The 16,119-nt window shown below is 50.2% G+C and overlaps 1 protein-coding gene across 9 annotated transcripts in view; it reads left to right on the forward strand.

Annotated features, from left to right (window-relative positions):
* EHMT1 (euchromatic histone lysine methyltransferase 1) overlaps window positions 1-16,119 on the forward strand; it is a 147,263-nt gene that overhangs the window by 101,642 nt on the left and 29,502 nt on the right. For 7 of the 9 annotated variants that reach the window (XM_039220783.1, XM_039220789.1, XM_039220785.1 and 4 more), the window contains 5 exons: window positions 2,797-2,940; window positions 3,947-4,173; window positions 4,953-5,126; window positions 6,558-6,640; window positions 7,669-7,775. In XM_039220783.1, the coding sequence (XP_039076714.1) occupies window positions 2,797-2,940; window positions 3,947-4,173; window positions 4,953-5,126; window positions 6,558-6,640; window positions 7,669-7,775 (735 nt within the window). The remainder of the gene's footprint in view (window positions 1-2,796; window positions 2,941-3,946; window positions 4,174-4,952; window positions 5,127-6,557; window positions 6,641-7,668; window positions 7,776-16,119) is intronic. The other 2 variants (XM_039220790.1, XM_039220792.1) reach the window with 1 other exon arrangement.

Raw genomic sequence — 16,119 nt, forward strand, 5'->3', positions numbered from 1 at the left:
CGGGGTCTCCAGCGTGCGTCTCTAATCTCTGCTGACGCCACGCCAGTTGATGTGGTGTGAGAATCTCACAGTGACCAGGCTCCAAATCCTCCCTCCCCCTCTTGTTTATGTTTTACTTTCATATATGCTAAAAACCCACATTATGGTGCTGTTATTTTTCTTTAAGTAGTTATCTTGCAGACTGATTACACATGCAGGCAGCCTGTGGTTGGCCTTCATTTAGCCCCTCACAGACAGTGCTCTCCCTCCATGTAGACGGTGCCCGGGACCCTGCCCTTGCGGCCACCCCCTAGCGCAGGCCCGTGGTGACAGTGAGTTCTGTCTCTTCTGTGTGCCTAAGAACGTCTGTGTTCTGCCTTCATTTGGGGGCGGTATCGTCACACGCGTCGAGCCCTCCAGGCCTGCACACGCTGCCCCCGGGCCGCGTGCCCTGATTCTGGCGGGAAGCGGGCTGCTCTTTGGGCTTCTCTGCTCCTCTGCTTGTAGCGTTTTCTTTGGCTGCTCTGAGGTTTTCTCTTTCGGGCCTGGGTAGGATGGTTTTACTCTTCTGTTTTCTTCTCTTTCGTGTTTATCCTCCTTCTCTCCCCCTGAGCCTCTTGGACTCTGATCTGGCACCTGCTTGTCCCAGAGCCTCCTCACCAGGCAGCCCTGTGCTTCCCGGCCGGACTCGCCTCCCGGGATCTCATCACGCGTGCTGGGGTATCTGATGTCGGCTCAGCTGGTGGGTGCTCTGCTCTTTTTTCTGTTTCTGTTTTCAGTTTGGGTTAATTACATGGACCTTTTTCAATTCAGTGCCTTTTTCTTCCTTGTTGACTATACATATTGGTGAGCCAGTCAGATGCATTCATCTGTTTCCACCTTGTGTTATTTCTGGCATCTTCATTTGACTTTCCTAACATTACCAGTCTGCCCGTGCTGCCTGCTCTGGCTCCTGGCCTTGTGCTCCGACTCCCGAGCAGAGCCCCTCGGCCTCAGCACCACTGCCGCTGTGGGCCAGATGAGTCTCTGTGCAGGTCTGTCCTGTGTGCGGTGGGCGTTTAGCAGCATCTCATCTCGCGACAACTGTAAATGTCCGTGATGTTGTCAGGTGTCCGCTTCACAGAATTCCTGATGTTTGTTTGTGCCACCTCTTTGCTCTGGCTTTCCTGGTCTCCCTCCCCACGTGCAGCCACTGTGACCTGTTTTAATTTTTCCTTGTGTTTTCTCCATAGTTTTACATGACTTGCTTTCTGCTGTCATTCCTTGATCGCCTCCTTGGGAGACCCTGCCTGCTGGCTTCTGACTGGGGAGGGGGTGCTCACCTTTTAATTTCTTTCTCACCACCTCACCTGCAGTCTGCGCTATGTCCTCGATTTTGGTTAGAACAGTATTTATCATTTTCAAAACAGATGATGGAAATGTTCAAAACTGAGCCAGCGGTGTGCTTGGAATACGTTCCCCTCCTCAACATTTTATCTTTCTCAGAGTTAATAATTTTCTCATTTTTCATTGTGTTTGTACCCATTCTAAATTCAGTCCTAAAGTGATAGAATTGCACATTTTTGTAGGTGTTTTCAGCATATCAGGTCAGTCTGTATTGTAGCTTTCTCATCTTGGTGGTATGTAACCTTCAGTATCTTTGTACGAAAGGCGGCTTGGGAGGTAAGTATCCGAGACTCCATGTTCTGGAAATGCTTCATCTCAGGACAGTAGTCTAGGTTGGACACTGTTTCCTTTTTCTATTGAGATCACTCCTCTTCGTTCTGGTTGTCACTGTGCGGGGCCGCGCAGTCCTTGCCGGCGGGTGGCCGTCTCCTCTGTGCATGCTGCTGCCCTGCTGGGAGTGCGCCGCTGTCCCGGGCCGCCAGCGGCTCCCCGTAGCAGGGACGTGCGTGCCCTTCGTGCTGGAAACCTGTTGCCCTTGCTTGTTGATCCTTTCCTTTTCTCCGTGTTCCCTTCATTTTAGGTCTCCTAGATGGAGCTTCTAGTTTTCTTCTATTTTCCATATTTTTGACTTTCCGCTTTACTTTTGGAAACTTCCCCATCTGTCTTCCAGCAGTTCTGTGGAAATTTCCATTTCTTCTACTTCCTTCTAATTTTCTGAGAGCTCACTCTTGTTTCCCGAGCGTGTGTCTTCCTTCATAGCCTCCTGTTCAGTGTGAGGACGGCCACAAGGTCTGTTTCTCTAGGGGCACCGGTGAGTTTCTTACATACTCTTCTTCTGCCCCGGCGTGTGCTCCTCACACTGCTGCTGATTTCCACTTGTTCGCTTTGGTGTCTGTGCTTTGTCTCCATCTTCCCCCCTCAGGCACGTGTCAGTCAGGGAAGGTGGGGGGCACGGTCAGCTGAGCAGTCGCCAGGCAGGGAATGGGGGTCTCCTCGGAGGCTGAAGTGGGGGTGCACCTGGGCCACATTCAGCCCGTTGTCTGTGCGGTAGCCCTTTCTTGGTGTTTTGCTCTGGACGCCGTGACCGCCTCTGGGTTCCGTTGATTCACAGTGAGGTCCCATCACTGACCCACAACATCCTTCCCATCCGGCCTGGTGTTTGTCCATTTTTCCTCAGTACCTGGCCCAGACCCCAACTTGCCCAGGACTTTTTCCTCGTTTTGACAATTTAACCACCCACTCCTCTGCCACTGCGTGTTGGCCACTCGTCAAGCTCACTGGTCTGTTCTGGTGGGTGTGCAGAGGATGGAGCCCTGCTTGCCCTCTGCATTCCCAGCCCTGCGCGGGAGCCCTCGGAGTCTGCCTTGACTCCCATCCGCCAGGCCTCTCCCCGAAGACCCTGTCGCTGACCCTGGTCCTGTCTGATTGCAGCTGGGCAGGTGCACCAACAGCGTGGTCAAGCACGAGCTGATGCGCCCATCCAGCAAAGCGCCACTCTTGGTGCTGTGTGAAGACCACCGGGGCCGGATGGTGAAGCACCAGTGCTGTCCCGGCTGCGGCTACTTCTGCACAGCGGTGAGTGCCCGGCCAGCCGTGCAAGTGCCAGCGCTCACTGCCTCCCTCCACTGGCTGGCAGCTGTGGCAGACACCTCCTGCAGCTCCTGAGTCTGGGGGCCTGCCTGGAGGGCCCTTCCCCGCATATGCTCCCTTTTTGCTGCATTTGAGGCTTTGGCCTCCCGGGGACAACAGGGACAGGCGAGCCGGGCACCCTCGGCTCTCCTGCTCGCTGTGTCTGAATGCAGGGCAGCCTTTCTCCCGGGCAAGGCCTGCCTCGCCTTCTGCTTTGCCTTTATCTCCTGGTGGTTAGGGTCTTGTTCACTCCCTGTACACCTGCGCCCACTGATGCCTAGGGCGCCTGGAAGAAGGCGGGGAGCCCTGTGGTTCACTTGGCCTATGGCTGAGACACCCGCTTGGGCCGGAGCTTCTCCATAGTGGCTGCTCTTTGGATTTCACACCTGTGTGCCCTTCCTTGTCTTTAGTGTCCTTTGTTGCTTCTGCTAAAACACGGAGGGAAACTGCTTCTCTGTGTCCGTTGACCCTTAGCTCCCAGCAAGACCACCCTACTCTTCCTGCTTCTCATCCTGCCAGAGGTTTACCTCCTTAGTGGCCAGCCAGAGTCCTTTTTTTCGAGGCCATCAGGGGTTTTCCTCAAGTGCCCGCACAGTCATGCTGGGTGATCTCTGGAGAGCACTGTTCCTCCTGACGCTCTGTTGCGCGATTCTATTCCTGGATTATCCCCTGGGGGTCCTTCTTGGGGCCTTGTCTTCTGGGGCCTCTCTCCTCTGGTTAGAACTGCTAGAGGGTGAGGCTTTGGCCCCTTGAAGGGTGGGGGGCAGTCAGGTGGCCTTCCCCCTTCAGCAGGGATGTAGGATCCCTCGTCTCCTGCTTACATAGCCAGGAACTGGGGACCCCGACTGGCCTCTGGACCCCATCCCACATGCAGGCTCAGGAGCACTGTGATTACTTCTTTACGTGTTTAGCCCTAATTTTAAAAAACAATTTCTCCTCTTCCCATTTTTAGGGTAATTTTATGGAATGTCAGCCTGAGAGCAGCATCTCTCATCGTTTCCACAAAGACTGTGCCTCTCGAGTTAATAACGCCAGCTACTGTCCCCACTGTGGGGAGGAGATCTCCAAGGCCAAAGAGGTGACCATCGCGAAAGCGGACACGACCTCCACCGTGACGCCGGCCCCTGGGCAGGACAAGAGCTCGTTGGTGGAGGGCAGGGCCGACACTACCACGGGCAGGTACATGCCCAGCGGAGCCTTGGGCAGCTCTCTTGGAGACCCGTGTCTCTCTAAGTGTTCGCTGCTGTGTGTGTGTGTGTGTGTACATGTCCGTGCGTGTGTGTGCACGCGTCTCTGTCTGTGCCCCTCTGTGTGACCATACACATCCATATGTGTGTTGCATATGGGTGTAATATGAAACATTAGCTCCGGCTGCCACAGTTTATTTATTACTACATTGTTTTTTGAAGGCCCTAGGTAACCAAAAAAAAATGTTTTTAAGGGAAGTGTTCATTTTGGGAGTATCTAATATAATAAATATTATACTGATACAGAGAAAAATAAAAGTTTGTTGAGGGTCATTTAAAAGAGCCTTGAATTGTAGACCTATCAAACTGAATATTGGAAGGAGGACAATTCCTTCTTTTTTGCTAATGTATAAATTTAACATATCTTGAATCAGAGTCCCAGGGGGATTTCTGTCCACTGGGGAGAGCGGTGGGGTTTGATAGATCCAACCAGCAAGCTCATTCACAAAAGGAAACTTGAATGTGGTCCTAGAAGCCCTGGAAAAGTTTCCCTTGCTTTGAATGTTACTTTTTTCTGGGAGTTTGCCCTCAAACTGGACTCTGATCCAGGACCTAAACCGAAAGTGACTCTGAAGGTATTTTCATCCTCAGAGAGCAGCGTAGCTGGAAGGGTCTGAGTGAATCATGTTTGTGCTTTCGTTGATTTCCACAAGAAGCGGAGTTTTTCACGTGTCTAACACTCAGCATCTTGTCTGTTTCCTACCCTCGAAGCACTGCTGGACCATCGCTTTTGGAGGACGGCAAGCTGCAGAGCACGGCCCCCCAGGCAGCCGAGGGCTTCGACCCCACAGGGCCCGCGGGGCTGGTGAAGCCGGCTCCCGGCCTTTCCCAGGGACCAGGGAAGGAGACCTTGGAAAGTGCTCTGATCGCTCTAGACTCAGAAAAGTAAGAACCAGGGGCGCCTGGGTGGCTTAGTCGGTTAAGCGTCCGACTTTCGCTAAGGTCATGATCTCACGGTTCGTGGGTTCAAGCCCCGCGTTGGGCTCTGTGCTAACTGCCAGCTCAGAGCCTGGAACCTGTTTCAGTCTGTGACTCCCTCTCTCTCTCTGACCCTCCCCTGCTCACACTGTCTCTTTCTCTCTCTCCTAGAAATAAATAGAAAAAATATTAATTAAAAAAGAAAAGAAAAGAAAGAACCAGTCTACGTTTTCAGATGGCTCAGGGCCTGACCCACTCATATCTGCACATCTGGATACTCCTTCCAGCAGATGCTCTTCCCCCTGTGTCAGCCACTGGGCGATTTGCACACACGTCTTTAAATCCCCCACTGCTTACAATACTGCCCTGGCCACACTTCCTAGGTGTCTGCACCCTGTGTGGCGCCACTTGAGGGTCACAGGGCACCCCCACAGGGTCAGGTGGCCCTCCCACAGGATCGGGGTATCCCCACGGGGTCACGGGGCATATCCCCATGGAGACCCTGGTAATATCCATCAGCTTTGTGACTGATGGTTTTCATCAGGACATTTACATATTCTTACACTATTTCAGGAAATTATTGCAAGCTGTTCAGTGTACTAAGAGCAAAAGGTGACGTCCTAAAAGTCACGTGAGGATAGTCTTGGTGAGGCTTTTACAAACATTTCCCCGGATGTTGTTAACCCCTGGCATTGACCTCGGGACATTGGAGCAAATGCTACTTGGCTGATTTCCTCATCTTTGACATGAGGGTTAGATCAAGTGGCCATTCAGGCTTGCAGGCCAGTTCCCAGATAGCACAGCCCTGCAGGAGCGCCATGAGTCTGTGACCTGGGAGCCAGGCAGGCGTCTCCTCCCGGGGAAGTGCACCTGTGCCGGAAGGGGCCTGCATCTCATTACTCTTGCGGAGAGGAAAGCTCAAGTGTTGGGACACATCGCCATGTCCCCCTCAGCTTCTGCCATGTTAGTGTCTAGCCTCATCTGTGGCCCTGGTGTTCTAGTGACTGTTGCGTCTCCCTGCCCCACTCGCCAGGCCCAGACTTTGTGCTGCTGAAGGGGGCAGGCTGGGTCAGGTGTGACCACACTGCCACCACCACCTCTGGGCCTCCCTTGACCCCATGCTACACAGAGACGGTTTGCTCTGATGTCGCAGTATTCAGAAGCCTCAGCAACCATCTCTTTGTGGATGAAGAAGATAGTTGCTCATTTTTGTTGTTTTTATTGGGAGATGCCCGAGCCTGGTGAGTTTGGTGCCCTTTACCCCGAGGCATCAGCAGGTGGACGTCATCCAGATCTTCCATCCTGCAGTTTCCTGTGCATGTGTGTGTGGCAGCAGGTGGGCCAGGAGCCAGGGACTGGCTGCCTGAGGGTCACAGCTGTCCAATGCTTTCCCCGCAGACCCAAGAAGCTTCGCTTCCATCCGAAGCAGCTGTATTTCTCCGCCAGGCAAGGGGAGCTGCAGAAAGTGCTGCTCATGCTGGGTAAGTGGCCTGCGCCCGCGCTGGGGCTGGTGCCCGTCCTGGTGGCCCCAGGAGCAGGCGACAGTGTGATGGTGCCTCTTCTCAGGAGGCAGGTCTTACTTTGTTTCTCTTTATTTGTCTCTCATTTCTCTCTTTCAGTTCTTATACGTGATGTTCGTTTCCTATTATTCATAGTTGTAGAAATACTTCCTATGAATTTCTCATTTTTATAAAGGAATCAGGCATATAATTAAGAGGAGATGTAGATTCAGAAAAAGCAAGATGAGCGAGCTGGGGCTGGCTGTGTCCTGACGGCAGGAAGGCAGGCGCCGGGCCTGTGCTGGCAGAAGCTGCTGTGGGCAGAGCAAGACCGCTGGCAGTGACGTCTGCACACGAGTCTTACAGTTGATGCACCTGCTGGTGCTCCAGGCCCCTTCGCAGTGCTGTCTCTGGCCAGGGAAGGGACCGTAGTTTGATTCTGAACTCACAGCCCAAGGCTTGGTTCCTCTGGATTCGAAAGAGTGATTGAAAAATCTCCTTACTTGACAGTGAAAAAAACAAAAATTTAGCAATTTGTTCTTAAAATATAAGTTATTTAATGTTGACCAAAGTGGGGGTTTTAATTGTTTTCCTTCTAGGCTCGATAGGCTGCTGTGGTCGCCTGGCTGCTCTTTGGCTGGTCTGTCAGCCGAGTGTCCGTGGCAGGCTGCCCAGTGGGCCTCCGCTCTTGTGTTCAGTGGGTGCCTGGGCCTCAGAGGCTGTGCGCACTTGAAAACGCACAAGGGAGCCACCGGGTTAGACAAGGAAAGGGATTTATATAGCGTTAGGTGACTCCTGACCATAGACCCAGCTGTTGAATTTTGTGTGAAACTAGCATACTCTCTTTTGAGTCTTCCCAGCGAACTTGGAGCCTGGCTTTTGCCCTTAGCTGGACACGGGGCGGTGTTGTGCGATGCTGCTGCTCATGGGAGTCTACATGTGTCTTTGCCCGAAGTGGTGGGAACCAGGGGCTGCACCTGAAATAACCAGTGAAACCTGTGTTTTCGCAGTGGATGGAATCGACCCCAACTTCAAGATGGAGCACCAGAACAAGCGGTCCCCGCTGCACGCCGCCGCCGAGGCTGGCCACGTGGACATCTGCCACATGCTGATCCAGGTCGGAAGCGCAGCTCTCCGCAGAGCCTTCCACACGTTCTGTCTTGCTTTTGTCGAGTGCAATTACACAGGATTCATAGTTCTGTGAGTTAGAAAGTCAGATAGCACCGAGGGGCTCGAACAGAAAACCAGGGGCTTCCATCCCTCGAGTCCCAGCACACCCTGGCCCTGCTGTCGTCTTGCAGCTGTTCTCTGGTGGTTACCACTGGCTTTGAAAGTATTGTGCTGCTTATATAGCTGTTTCTTGATTTGTGATTTTCGTCCGTTTTGCAGTCAGTTTTTAGTATTAATTACTGACTTTGGAGTGTGGGAAGGCTTGGCCCGGGCATGCGCACCCCGCCCCCTCCCCCCCTCCAGTCCTCCTTGTTTGACTGTGTCCCTGTGTTGCTGAGATCAGTGGGGAGACCTTGTGTTGGGTGGTCATGACAGTACCTCCAGAGCTGGCCACGTCACGTCTGAGAACGGTGATTGTGTTTCTGTTGTCTCTCAGCCTCCCGCTGATTCGTCCTCACCCTCTCAACAGACTGCACCTTGTCTCCGTGTCACCTGGAAGCCCGTTGCATGCTCCCACGCCTTCTTCCTCCGGGACATCCCCTCTCTGACCCTGCATTAGGTCCCTGTCTCCTGGAGACCACATTTTCAGTCTGAACCTTTATCTCCAGAAGTTTCAGGAAATTTCCTTTAGTCCCCACTGGTCTGAAATTTCACTGTGATGCAACAGTCTTTTGACTCCTTTGGGGCATTTGGTGCATCATATGTTCCTGTCCCTTGTTCTCGGTTTTCTGAGTGCCATCTTCCCATCTGCGTGCCCAGTGTTGCCCTTTGCAGCCCCAGTTTACATGGTAGGCCTTACTGACTAATTCTCTGGTCGTCCTTTCCGACCACACACCATTCCTTCATTTCCAGTTCCCCTTGCTGACAGGTGTTCTCAACCTCCCCCTCCAGCTCCTCTGGGGAGTTTTAATCTATGCAGTCACATCTCGAGATCTTTCTTGCACCCTGAGAGTTCCTTTTTGTGCCTCTGTTCTTCCCTTGTTTCTTTGAAGATGTTATGGGAATTTTGAAATTTTGTCCTGCTCTGTTCATTTGGTCTGCATTTTTTTAGGGTTTTCCTCAAATGCCTGATGATTTCTGTTTCCTTACATCTAATGTGCTAACATGCTGGGACGGGGGGTGCCTTGTCACTGTTGGGTGCCCCGCAGACACTGCCGTCTCAGGAGGAACCACGTGCGGGGTGTCTCCTGAGTGCGCCTCTGTGGGAGCCGGAGGTGCAGGCAGCCAAGGCGCCTGGGTTTCCTGGCTGTCCTGGCCCCGGCTGAGGACGCGGCAGGCATGGGCAGGGCAGGACACCACCATGTTGGTGTTTGCATTTGCACCTTACAGTAGATACACCTGTTGGAGTAGATTCCTGATGCCTAAAAATGTTCTTGCAGACCCTTCCTGGCTTCGTCGCATGCCAAAAAGCCGCTGTTTTTTTGATGTATCTTGTTAAGTAGCATGTTGGTAAATTTGTTAAAAGCTCAGTGTGATAATCTTGGTATTTTATTTTTATTAATTATTTTTAAAATTTATATCCAAGTTAGTTAGCGTATGGTACAGTAATGATTTCCGGAGCAGAATCCAGTGATTCGTCATCCCTTATGTGTAATACCCAGTGCTGATCCCAACAAGTGTCCTTCATGCCCCTTGCCCATTTAGCCCATCCCACCACCCAAAACTCCTCCAACAACCCTCAGTTTGTTCTTTGTATTTTAGAGTGTTTTATGTTTTGCCCCCTCTCCCTCTTTTCATATTATTTTTGCTTCCCTTCCCTTATGTTCATCAGTTTTGTAATTTAAATTCCACATGAGTGAAGTCACCTGATATTTGTCTTTCTCTAACTTTACTTAGCATAATACCCTCTAGTTCTGTGTAGTTGCAAGATTTCATTCTTTTTGATTACCAAGTAATACTCTAGTGTGTGTGTGTGATGGACATTTGGGCTCTTACCATACTTTGGCTGTTGTCGATAGCGCTGCTATAAACTTTGGGTTGCATGTGTCCCTTCAAAATAGCACAGCTGTGTCCTTCGGATAAATACCTAGTAGTGCAATTGCTGGGTCGTAGGTTAGTTCTAGTTTTAATTTTTTGAGGAACCTCCATACTGATTACCAAAGTGGCTGCACCAGTTTGCATTCCCACTAGTGGTACAAAAGGGTTCCTTTTTCTCTGCGTCCTTGCCAACATCTGTCGTTGCCTGAGGTGTTAATTTTAGCCACTCTGACAGGTGGGAGGTGGTATCTCCTTGTAGTTTTGATTTGTATTTCCCTGATGATGAGTGATGTTGAGCACATTTTCATTTTTCTGTTAGCCATCTGGGTGTCGTCTTTGGAAAAGTGTCTATTCATGTCTTTTGTCTATTTTGTCACTGGATTATTTGGTTTTCGGGTGTTGAGTTTTATAAGTTCTTTACAGATTTTGAATACTAATCCTTTATCTGATATGTCATTTGCAAATATCTTCTCTCATTCTGTCGGTTGCCTTTTAGTTTTGCTGATTGTTTCCTTCACTGGGCAGAAGCTTTTCATTTTGATGAGGTTCCAACAGTTCATTTTTGCTTTTGTTTCCCTTGCCTCTGGAGACATGTTGAATAAGAAGTTGCTGAAGCAGAGGTCAAAGAGGTTATTGCCTGATTTCTACACAAGAATTTTGATGACTTCCTGTCTTACATTTAGGTCTTTCATCCATTTTGAGTTTATTTTTGTGTATGATGTAAGAAAGTGATCCAGGTTCATTTTTCTACATATTGCTATCCAGTTTTCCCAGCACCACTTGCTGAAGAGACTGTCTTTATTCCATTGGATATTCTTTCCTGCTTTGTCAAAGATTAGTTGACCATACGTTTGTGGGTCCACTTCTGGGTTCTCTATTCTGTTCCATTGACCCGAGTATCTGTTTTTGTGCTAGTACCGTACTGTCTTGATGATTACAGCTTTGAATACAGAGATGTATTACATCTTGAAGTCCAGAATTGGGATGTCTCCATCTTTGGTTTTCTTTTTCAGGATTGCTTTGGCTAATTTGGGGTCTTTTCTGGTTCCATGCAAATTTTAGGATTGTTTGTCTAGCTCTGTGAGGAATGCTGGGGATTTTTCGAAAGGGATTGCACTGAATACGTAGATTGCTTTGGGTAGTATCGACAGTTTATCTGTTCTTCCAGTGAACAGGTATGGAATATTTTTCCGTGTGTGTGTGTGTGTGTGTGTGTGTGTGTGTGTGTTCTTTATTCTTTCATAAGCTTTCTAGCATTTGGTTTTTCACCTCTTTGGTTAAGTTTATTCCTAGTATTTCATAGTTTTGGTGCAGTTGTGAATGGGATTGATTTCTTAATTTCTCTCTCTGCTGTTTCATTATTGTTATATAGAAATGCAGCCGATTTCTGTGCAGTGATTTTATATCCTGCAACTTTGCTGAATTCATGGATCAGTTCTAGTGTTGTTGTTGTTTTTTATGGAATCTTTTGTGTTTTCCATATAGAATATCATGTTGTCTGTGAAGAGTGAAAGTCTGACTTCCTCCTTGCTGATTTGGATGCCATTTATTTTCTTCCAACACTATGTTGAATAACAGTGGTGAGAGTCTTGGTATTTTAATAGAAGCTTTTAGTTTAGATAATACTTCCTGTGATTTTTGGCATTTATTCATTCATTCATTCATTTAATTTTAAACGCTTATTTATCTTGAGAGACAGAGTTGTGTGCACACACACCAGGGAGGGGCAGAGAGAGAATCCCAGAGAGAATCTGTGCTGTCAGCACAGAGCCTGAGTTGGGGCTCAAACTCACAAACTGTGAGGTCATGACCTTAGCTAAAATCAATAGTCGGATGCTTAACTGACTGAGCCACCCAGGTGCCCTCAGATATATCTTTTTTAATTTCCTTTGTTGCTGTCTTTTGGGTTGATATTTGTTTTAATTGTCTCATTTCCTTTCTTGTCACTCCCTTGGAGGCTACATACTCTTTGTTGCCTTCAGAGGTCGCTCTGTGATCTGGTGTGCAGTGTTGTGTCCTTCATCTGGAGACAGGCGAGGTGAGGGAGCTGCAGGCACAGACGGGGGGAGGGAAGGTACGCCGGCTGCTGAGCTCCAGCAGGGAGGCCTGTGGAGGCCTCGGACGCAGGTTCAGGAGAAGCCTGGCGGGACGTGGGGGCAGCTGAGGGGGCCACTCAGAGTGGTCACACAAGGGTTGCCTCTTGGCAGTGACAGTGACAAGTGGCTGACCTGAAAGAGGACAAGCTTGTTGGAGAGAGGTCAAGGGCAGCTGGCCTGACCATCAGAGTAGTGACCTCGGGTGCTGGTGCTCTGAGGGAGAGGGCTGGGAGTCAGCGTTCCAGCCGGTGTCCTCTCTTCCCTGTCCTGTGGAGGAGGGCGTGCTTTGTGCTTCTTCGAGGGTGGACTGGAGGCCCATTACAGTGCAGGACTGTTGTAGGATGGGGGGCGAAGCAGGACGTGGGGCCCAGTCACCCTGATGGTTCCGTTTGTTGGGTGAGGGGGCCGCCCAGGCTTCTCCTCACTCTTAAAGACCGGTATGGGGGCTTCTTGGGAGACAGTGCTCTGGATTTGGAATTCTAGGTTGCTCGTTCTTTTCTCTCGCTTTGTTCAAGGAATGATCCCACTGTCTTCTGGTTGCCATGCTTGCTTTTTAAGAAATTAGCTTGTCACTCCTTTTAAAGGACCTATTTTCTCTTTGGTCTTTTTTTTTTTAAAGAAATATTTTTCTTGGCTTTAATGTTTATTTATTTATTTTGAGAGAGAGAGAGAGAGTGCAAGTGTGAACGAACATGGAGGGGCAGAGATAGAGGGAGAGAGAATCCCAAGCAGGCTGTATGCTGTCAGTGCAGAGCCTGACTTGGGGCTTCAACTCACAACCCAGGAGATCATGACCTGAGCCAAAATCAGGAATTTGATACTCAACTGACTGAGCCACCCAGATGCCCTGGCCTTTCCTTTCTTTTCTTTTCTTTTTTTTAATGTTAAAGTGTGTGTGTGTGTGTGTGTGTGTGTGTGTGTGTGTGTGTATGCATACAGAGGTCCTTATATAAGCGTGTATTAATAAATCGTAAATTGCACCCACCTCAGCCCAGGTCAGGAGGCAGCACTCCCCACCCCCCCCGGAGGGGGCAGCTCTCCAGGCTCTGATGGTGACAGCTCCAGTGTGTGCACTTCTCTGGCTTGACCACCTTGCAAACGTCCTCAAACCATGTGGCTTACCTGTGTCTGCCTCTCAGCTTTATGCTCATCGAGTCCCACAGTGGGAATTCTTATGTATCTGCCTTTCAGTCCAAGTGCAGAAGCCTGCCTTGTGCCCGTGACACTGAGGGAGGAGGTGTGCCTGAGCTCTGGTCCCAGGCCTGCCTCTGCTACCCTTGTGTGAGTTGCCGTCCTGGGAAAGCAAGCGGGCGCAGGAGCACTATGCTTATCTGCAGCTTCTTGTGGGTCTTAACCTGTTGTGAAATAAAATATTCCTTATTGTGGAAAACCAGCCCTTTTTAGTGCTGTTCTCTGTGACCCCCTTGGCTGACGTGATGTCTGGGGCTCGGCTCCACCTGGCTGGATTCTAAGCCTGATGTTTAATTCGCTGGCCTAGGCTGCTCACCCCCTGAGCTTGGGAGCCTGTGATTTTGGGTATTTTTCTCCCTCCAGAACCTGAGCTTTTCTTGAGTTTCCCCAGGAAAGCTATGGGGCGGGTTTTTCTAGTTTGCCCTGAATCCAAGCAAGGGTGTTGTTTCTTGGAGGCTCAGCTTTTGTGGGGTGTCTCCCACCCCACCCCGTCCACTGGGCAGGCTCTGGCTCTGCGCCCTCTCCCCAGTCCCAGGGCAGCAGTAACACCACTGCCACCTGGTGTGGCCAGCCCGCACTCTCCTGGGCTCCTGTTCTGTCGGGGTCTGAGGAGTGTCCCGGCCCAGCCAGGAGCGCCTGTGAAGAGCGGTTTTGATACCTTCCCATCTGTTTAGTTTTCATCCTCAGGTCTCACTGGGAGCAGCTCTTACTTTATTTGGGCCCTGACCTACTGCAGTGTGGCATGCCTTGCCACATGTTTCTTTCTGTTTGAACTTAAATGACAAAGTTAAATGAAAGGAAGTATGTGCTCTCCGGCCTTCGGCTGCATCCCCTCCCCAGGCTCAGTGCTGTGTGCGCAGGGCGGCTGTGCTGGGCACAGATGGAGAACTCCAGCGCCAGCACTGGGGACATCCGTGGTGCGGGCATCCCTGCCACTGGTCACTCAGCAGCCGCCCCGACTTGGGTCCAGGTGCATGTGTCCCCACTGGCAGGTCAGCTCCATCCGTTCCCCAGCTCTGGGGTGCCTGTCCCCCTGTCCCCCTGGTGTTAGTGTTACTGCCGTGAGCCTGTGCGGTGTCTTCTAACACAGACAGGTGTGTGTGTTCTAACAGTCTCAGATCCACACCTGTTGCACTGACCTCTGAGCCTAGGGACCTGCCATGAACTGCACACACTCACACAGGATCTTGCACACTCTGTACGCTCATGTCGGGACATTGTGGGGAATGTGGAGGGGGTTGGGGCCGGCCTAGGCTGTGGTGTGTCTGGCCCAGAGCCTGTACAGAGTCCATCCTGCTGGATGGACGGGAACTTCTCCCTGGGGACCTGCTTCCCTGTTTTCACCATTCCCTCTGTGGGAATCCCATCAGTCATGTGGGGATCTCCTGGTTTGACTCTTTTCTCTGTCTCCTCCCTTTGTCTCTTGGTCTTCCCTTCCTTTTCCTGGTGATGATCACTTTCTTCTGGGCCAACTCACGTGGTGTCAGTTCTTGATTGTGTGTTCCTGTGAAGGTCTCTGTGCTCGTGTGTGGGGTTGGTCACTTGTTGCCCCTGCTTTCGCTCAGTCACACTGGGAATTAGTCGTGGGTCCTCAGACCTGCCCCTGAAATCTCAGGGAGAGCCTGGCCCTCTGACCCCGACCTTCAGCTCTGATTTTGGCCAGCAGCCCCACCCTGCCCTCTGGAATTTGCCAGAAGTCTCCTTCAAGGCTCCTTGAATCACCTCAGCTCACTGGTTTCCCTGTGCAACACCCTGGGTCTATTTAAAAATTTCTTAACTCATTTAAAAACATTTTTTTATGTTTATTTATTTTTGAAAGAGAGAGGCAGAGCGCGAGTGGGGGAGGGACAGAGAGAGAGGGAGACACAGAATCCGAAGCAGGCTCCAGGCTCTGAGCTGTCAGCAGGGTTTGACATGGGCCCCAAACTCATGAACTCGGAGATCACGACGTGAGCTGAAGTCGGATGCTTAACTGACTGAGCCACCCAGGTGCCCTGCTTGTTTTGTTGTTTTTGCTTTTAATTGCTAACAGCAAAAACAATACTATGCTTAGCCTTTCCCTAATAAGTATTTATTTTATAAACTAAACATTAGTTTTTGGTACATCAGTTTAAGAAAGTAGATGGTTTCCCCCATGGGGAAAAAGGTTTCAGTTGTGAGATAGCCGATTTGCTAGCACACAACCTATTTTGAAGTTGGGGGCTTAAATTTCAAACAGACTGAAGTCGATCTGTGTGTGCTTGCTAGCTCATTAGTTTTCCAAGTACCTGCTCTACTGGAAGAATTAGAAATTGCTTCAAAATACATACTACTGGAGATCAGTTTTTGTTGTGCTTATTTTGTTTAGGAAGCCCTAAAACAGCTAGAGAAAGAGGTCACTGAACTAGGGTGTCCTTTGGTCACTGTAGGGCAGATCACTGCACGCCTCCTGGCTCAGCCTCGCTGAGCGGCCCCCCCACATCCCTTCTTTGCCTGCTTTATTATTTTTTTATAGTTTTGTTTTGAAACTGAGAGAGACAGAGCATGAGCAGGGGAGGGGCAGAGAGAGACAGAGAGACACAGAATCTGAAACAGGCTCCAGGCTCTGAGCTGCCCGCACAGAACCAGATGCGGGGCTCGAACCCACAAACTGTGAGATCATGACCTGAGCCAAAGTCGGACACTTAACCAACTGAGCCACCCAGGTGACCCACCTTCTTTGCCTGCTTTAAACAGTTATCATTTCTTTCTCATTTCTAAAGGTATTGTCACTAACGTGCTTTAAACATTTTCTATCGAGTGGAGATGAAAATGCTCTTTTTAAAAAAAAAAATTTTAATGTTTATTTGTGAGAGAGAGAGGGAGAATGACAGAGGGGCAGAGAGAGAGGGAGACACAGAATCCAAAGCAGGCTCCAGGCTCTGAGCTGTCAGCACAGAGCCTGATGCGAAACTTGAACTCACAGATTATAAGATCATGATCTGAGCTGAAGTCGGACACAACCAACTGAGCCACGCAGGCGCCCCAGAAATGCTCTTCTTGAACTAA

Source organism: Hyaena hyaena, unplaced genomic scaffold (genome assembly GCF_003009895.1).
Source record: "Hyaena hyaena isolate Hyena2069 unplaced genomic scaffold, ASM300989v1 scaffold_911, whole genome shotgun sequence".
Classification (NCBI taxonomy): Eukaryota; Metazoa; Chordata; class Mammalia; order Carnivora; family Hyaenidae; genus Hyaena; species Hyaena hyaena.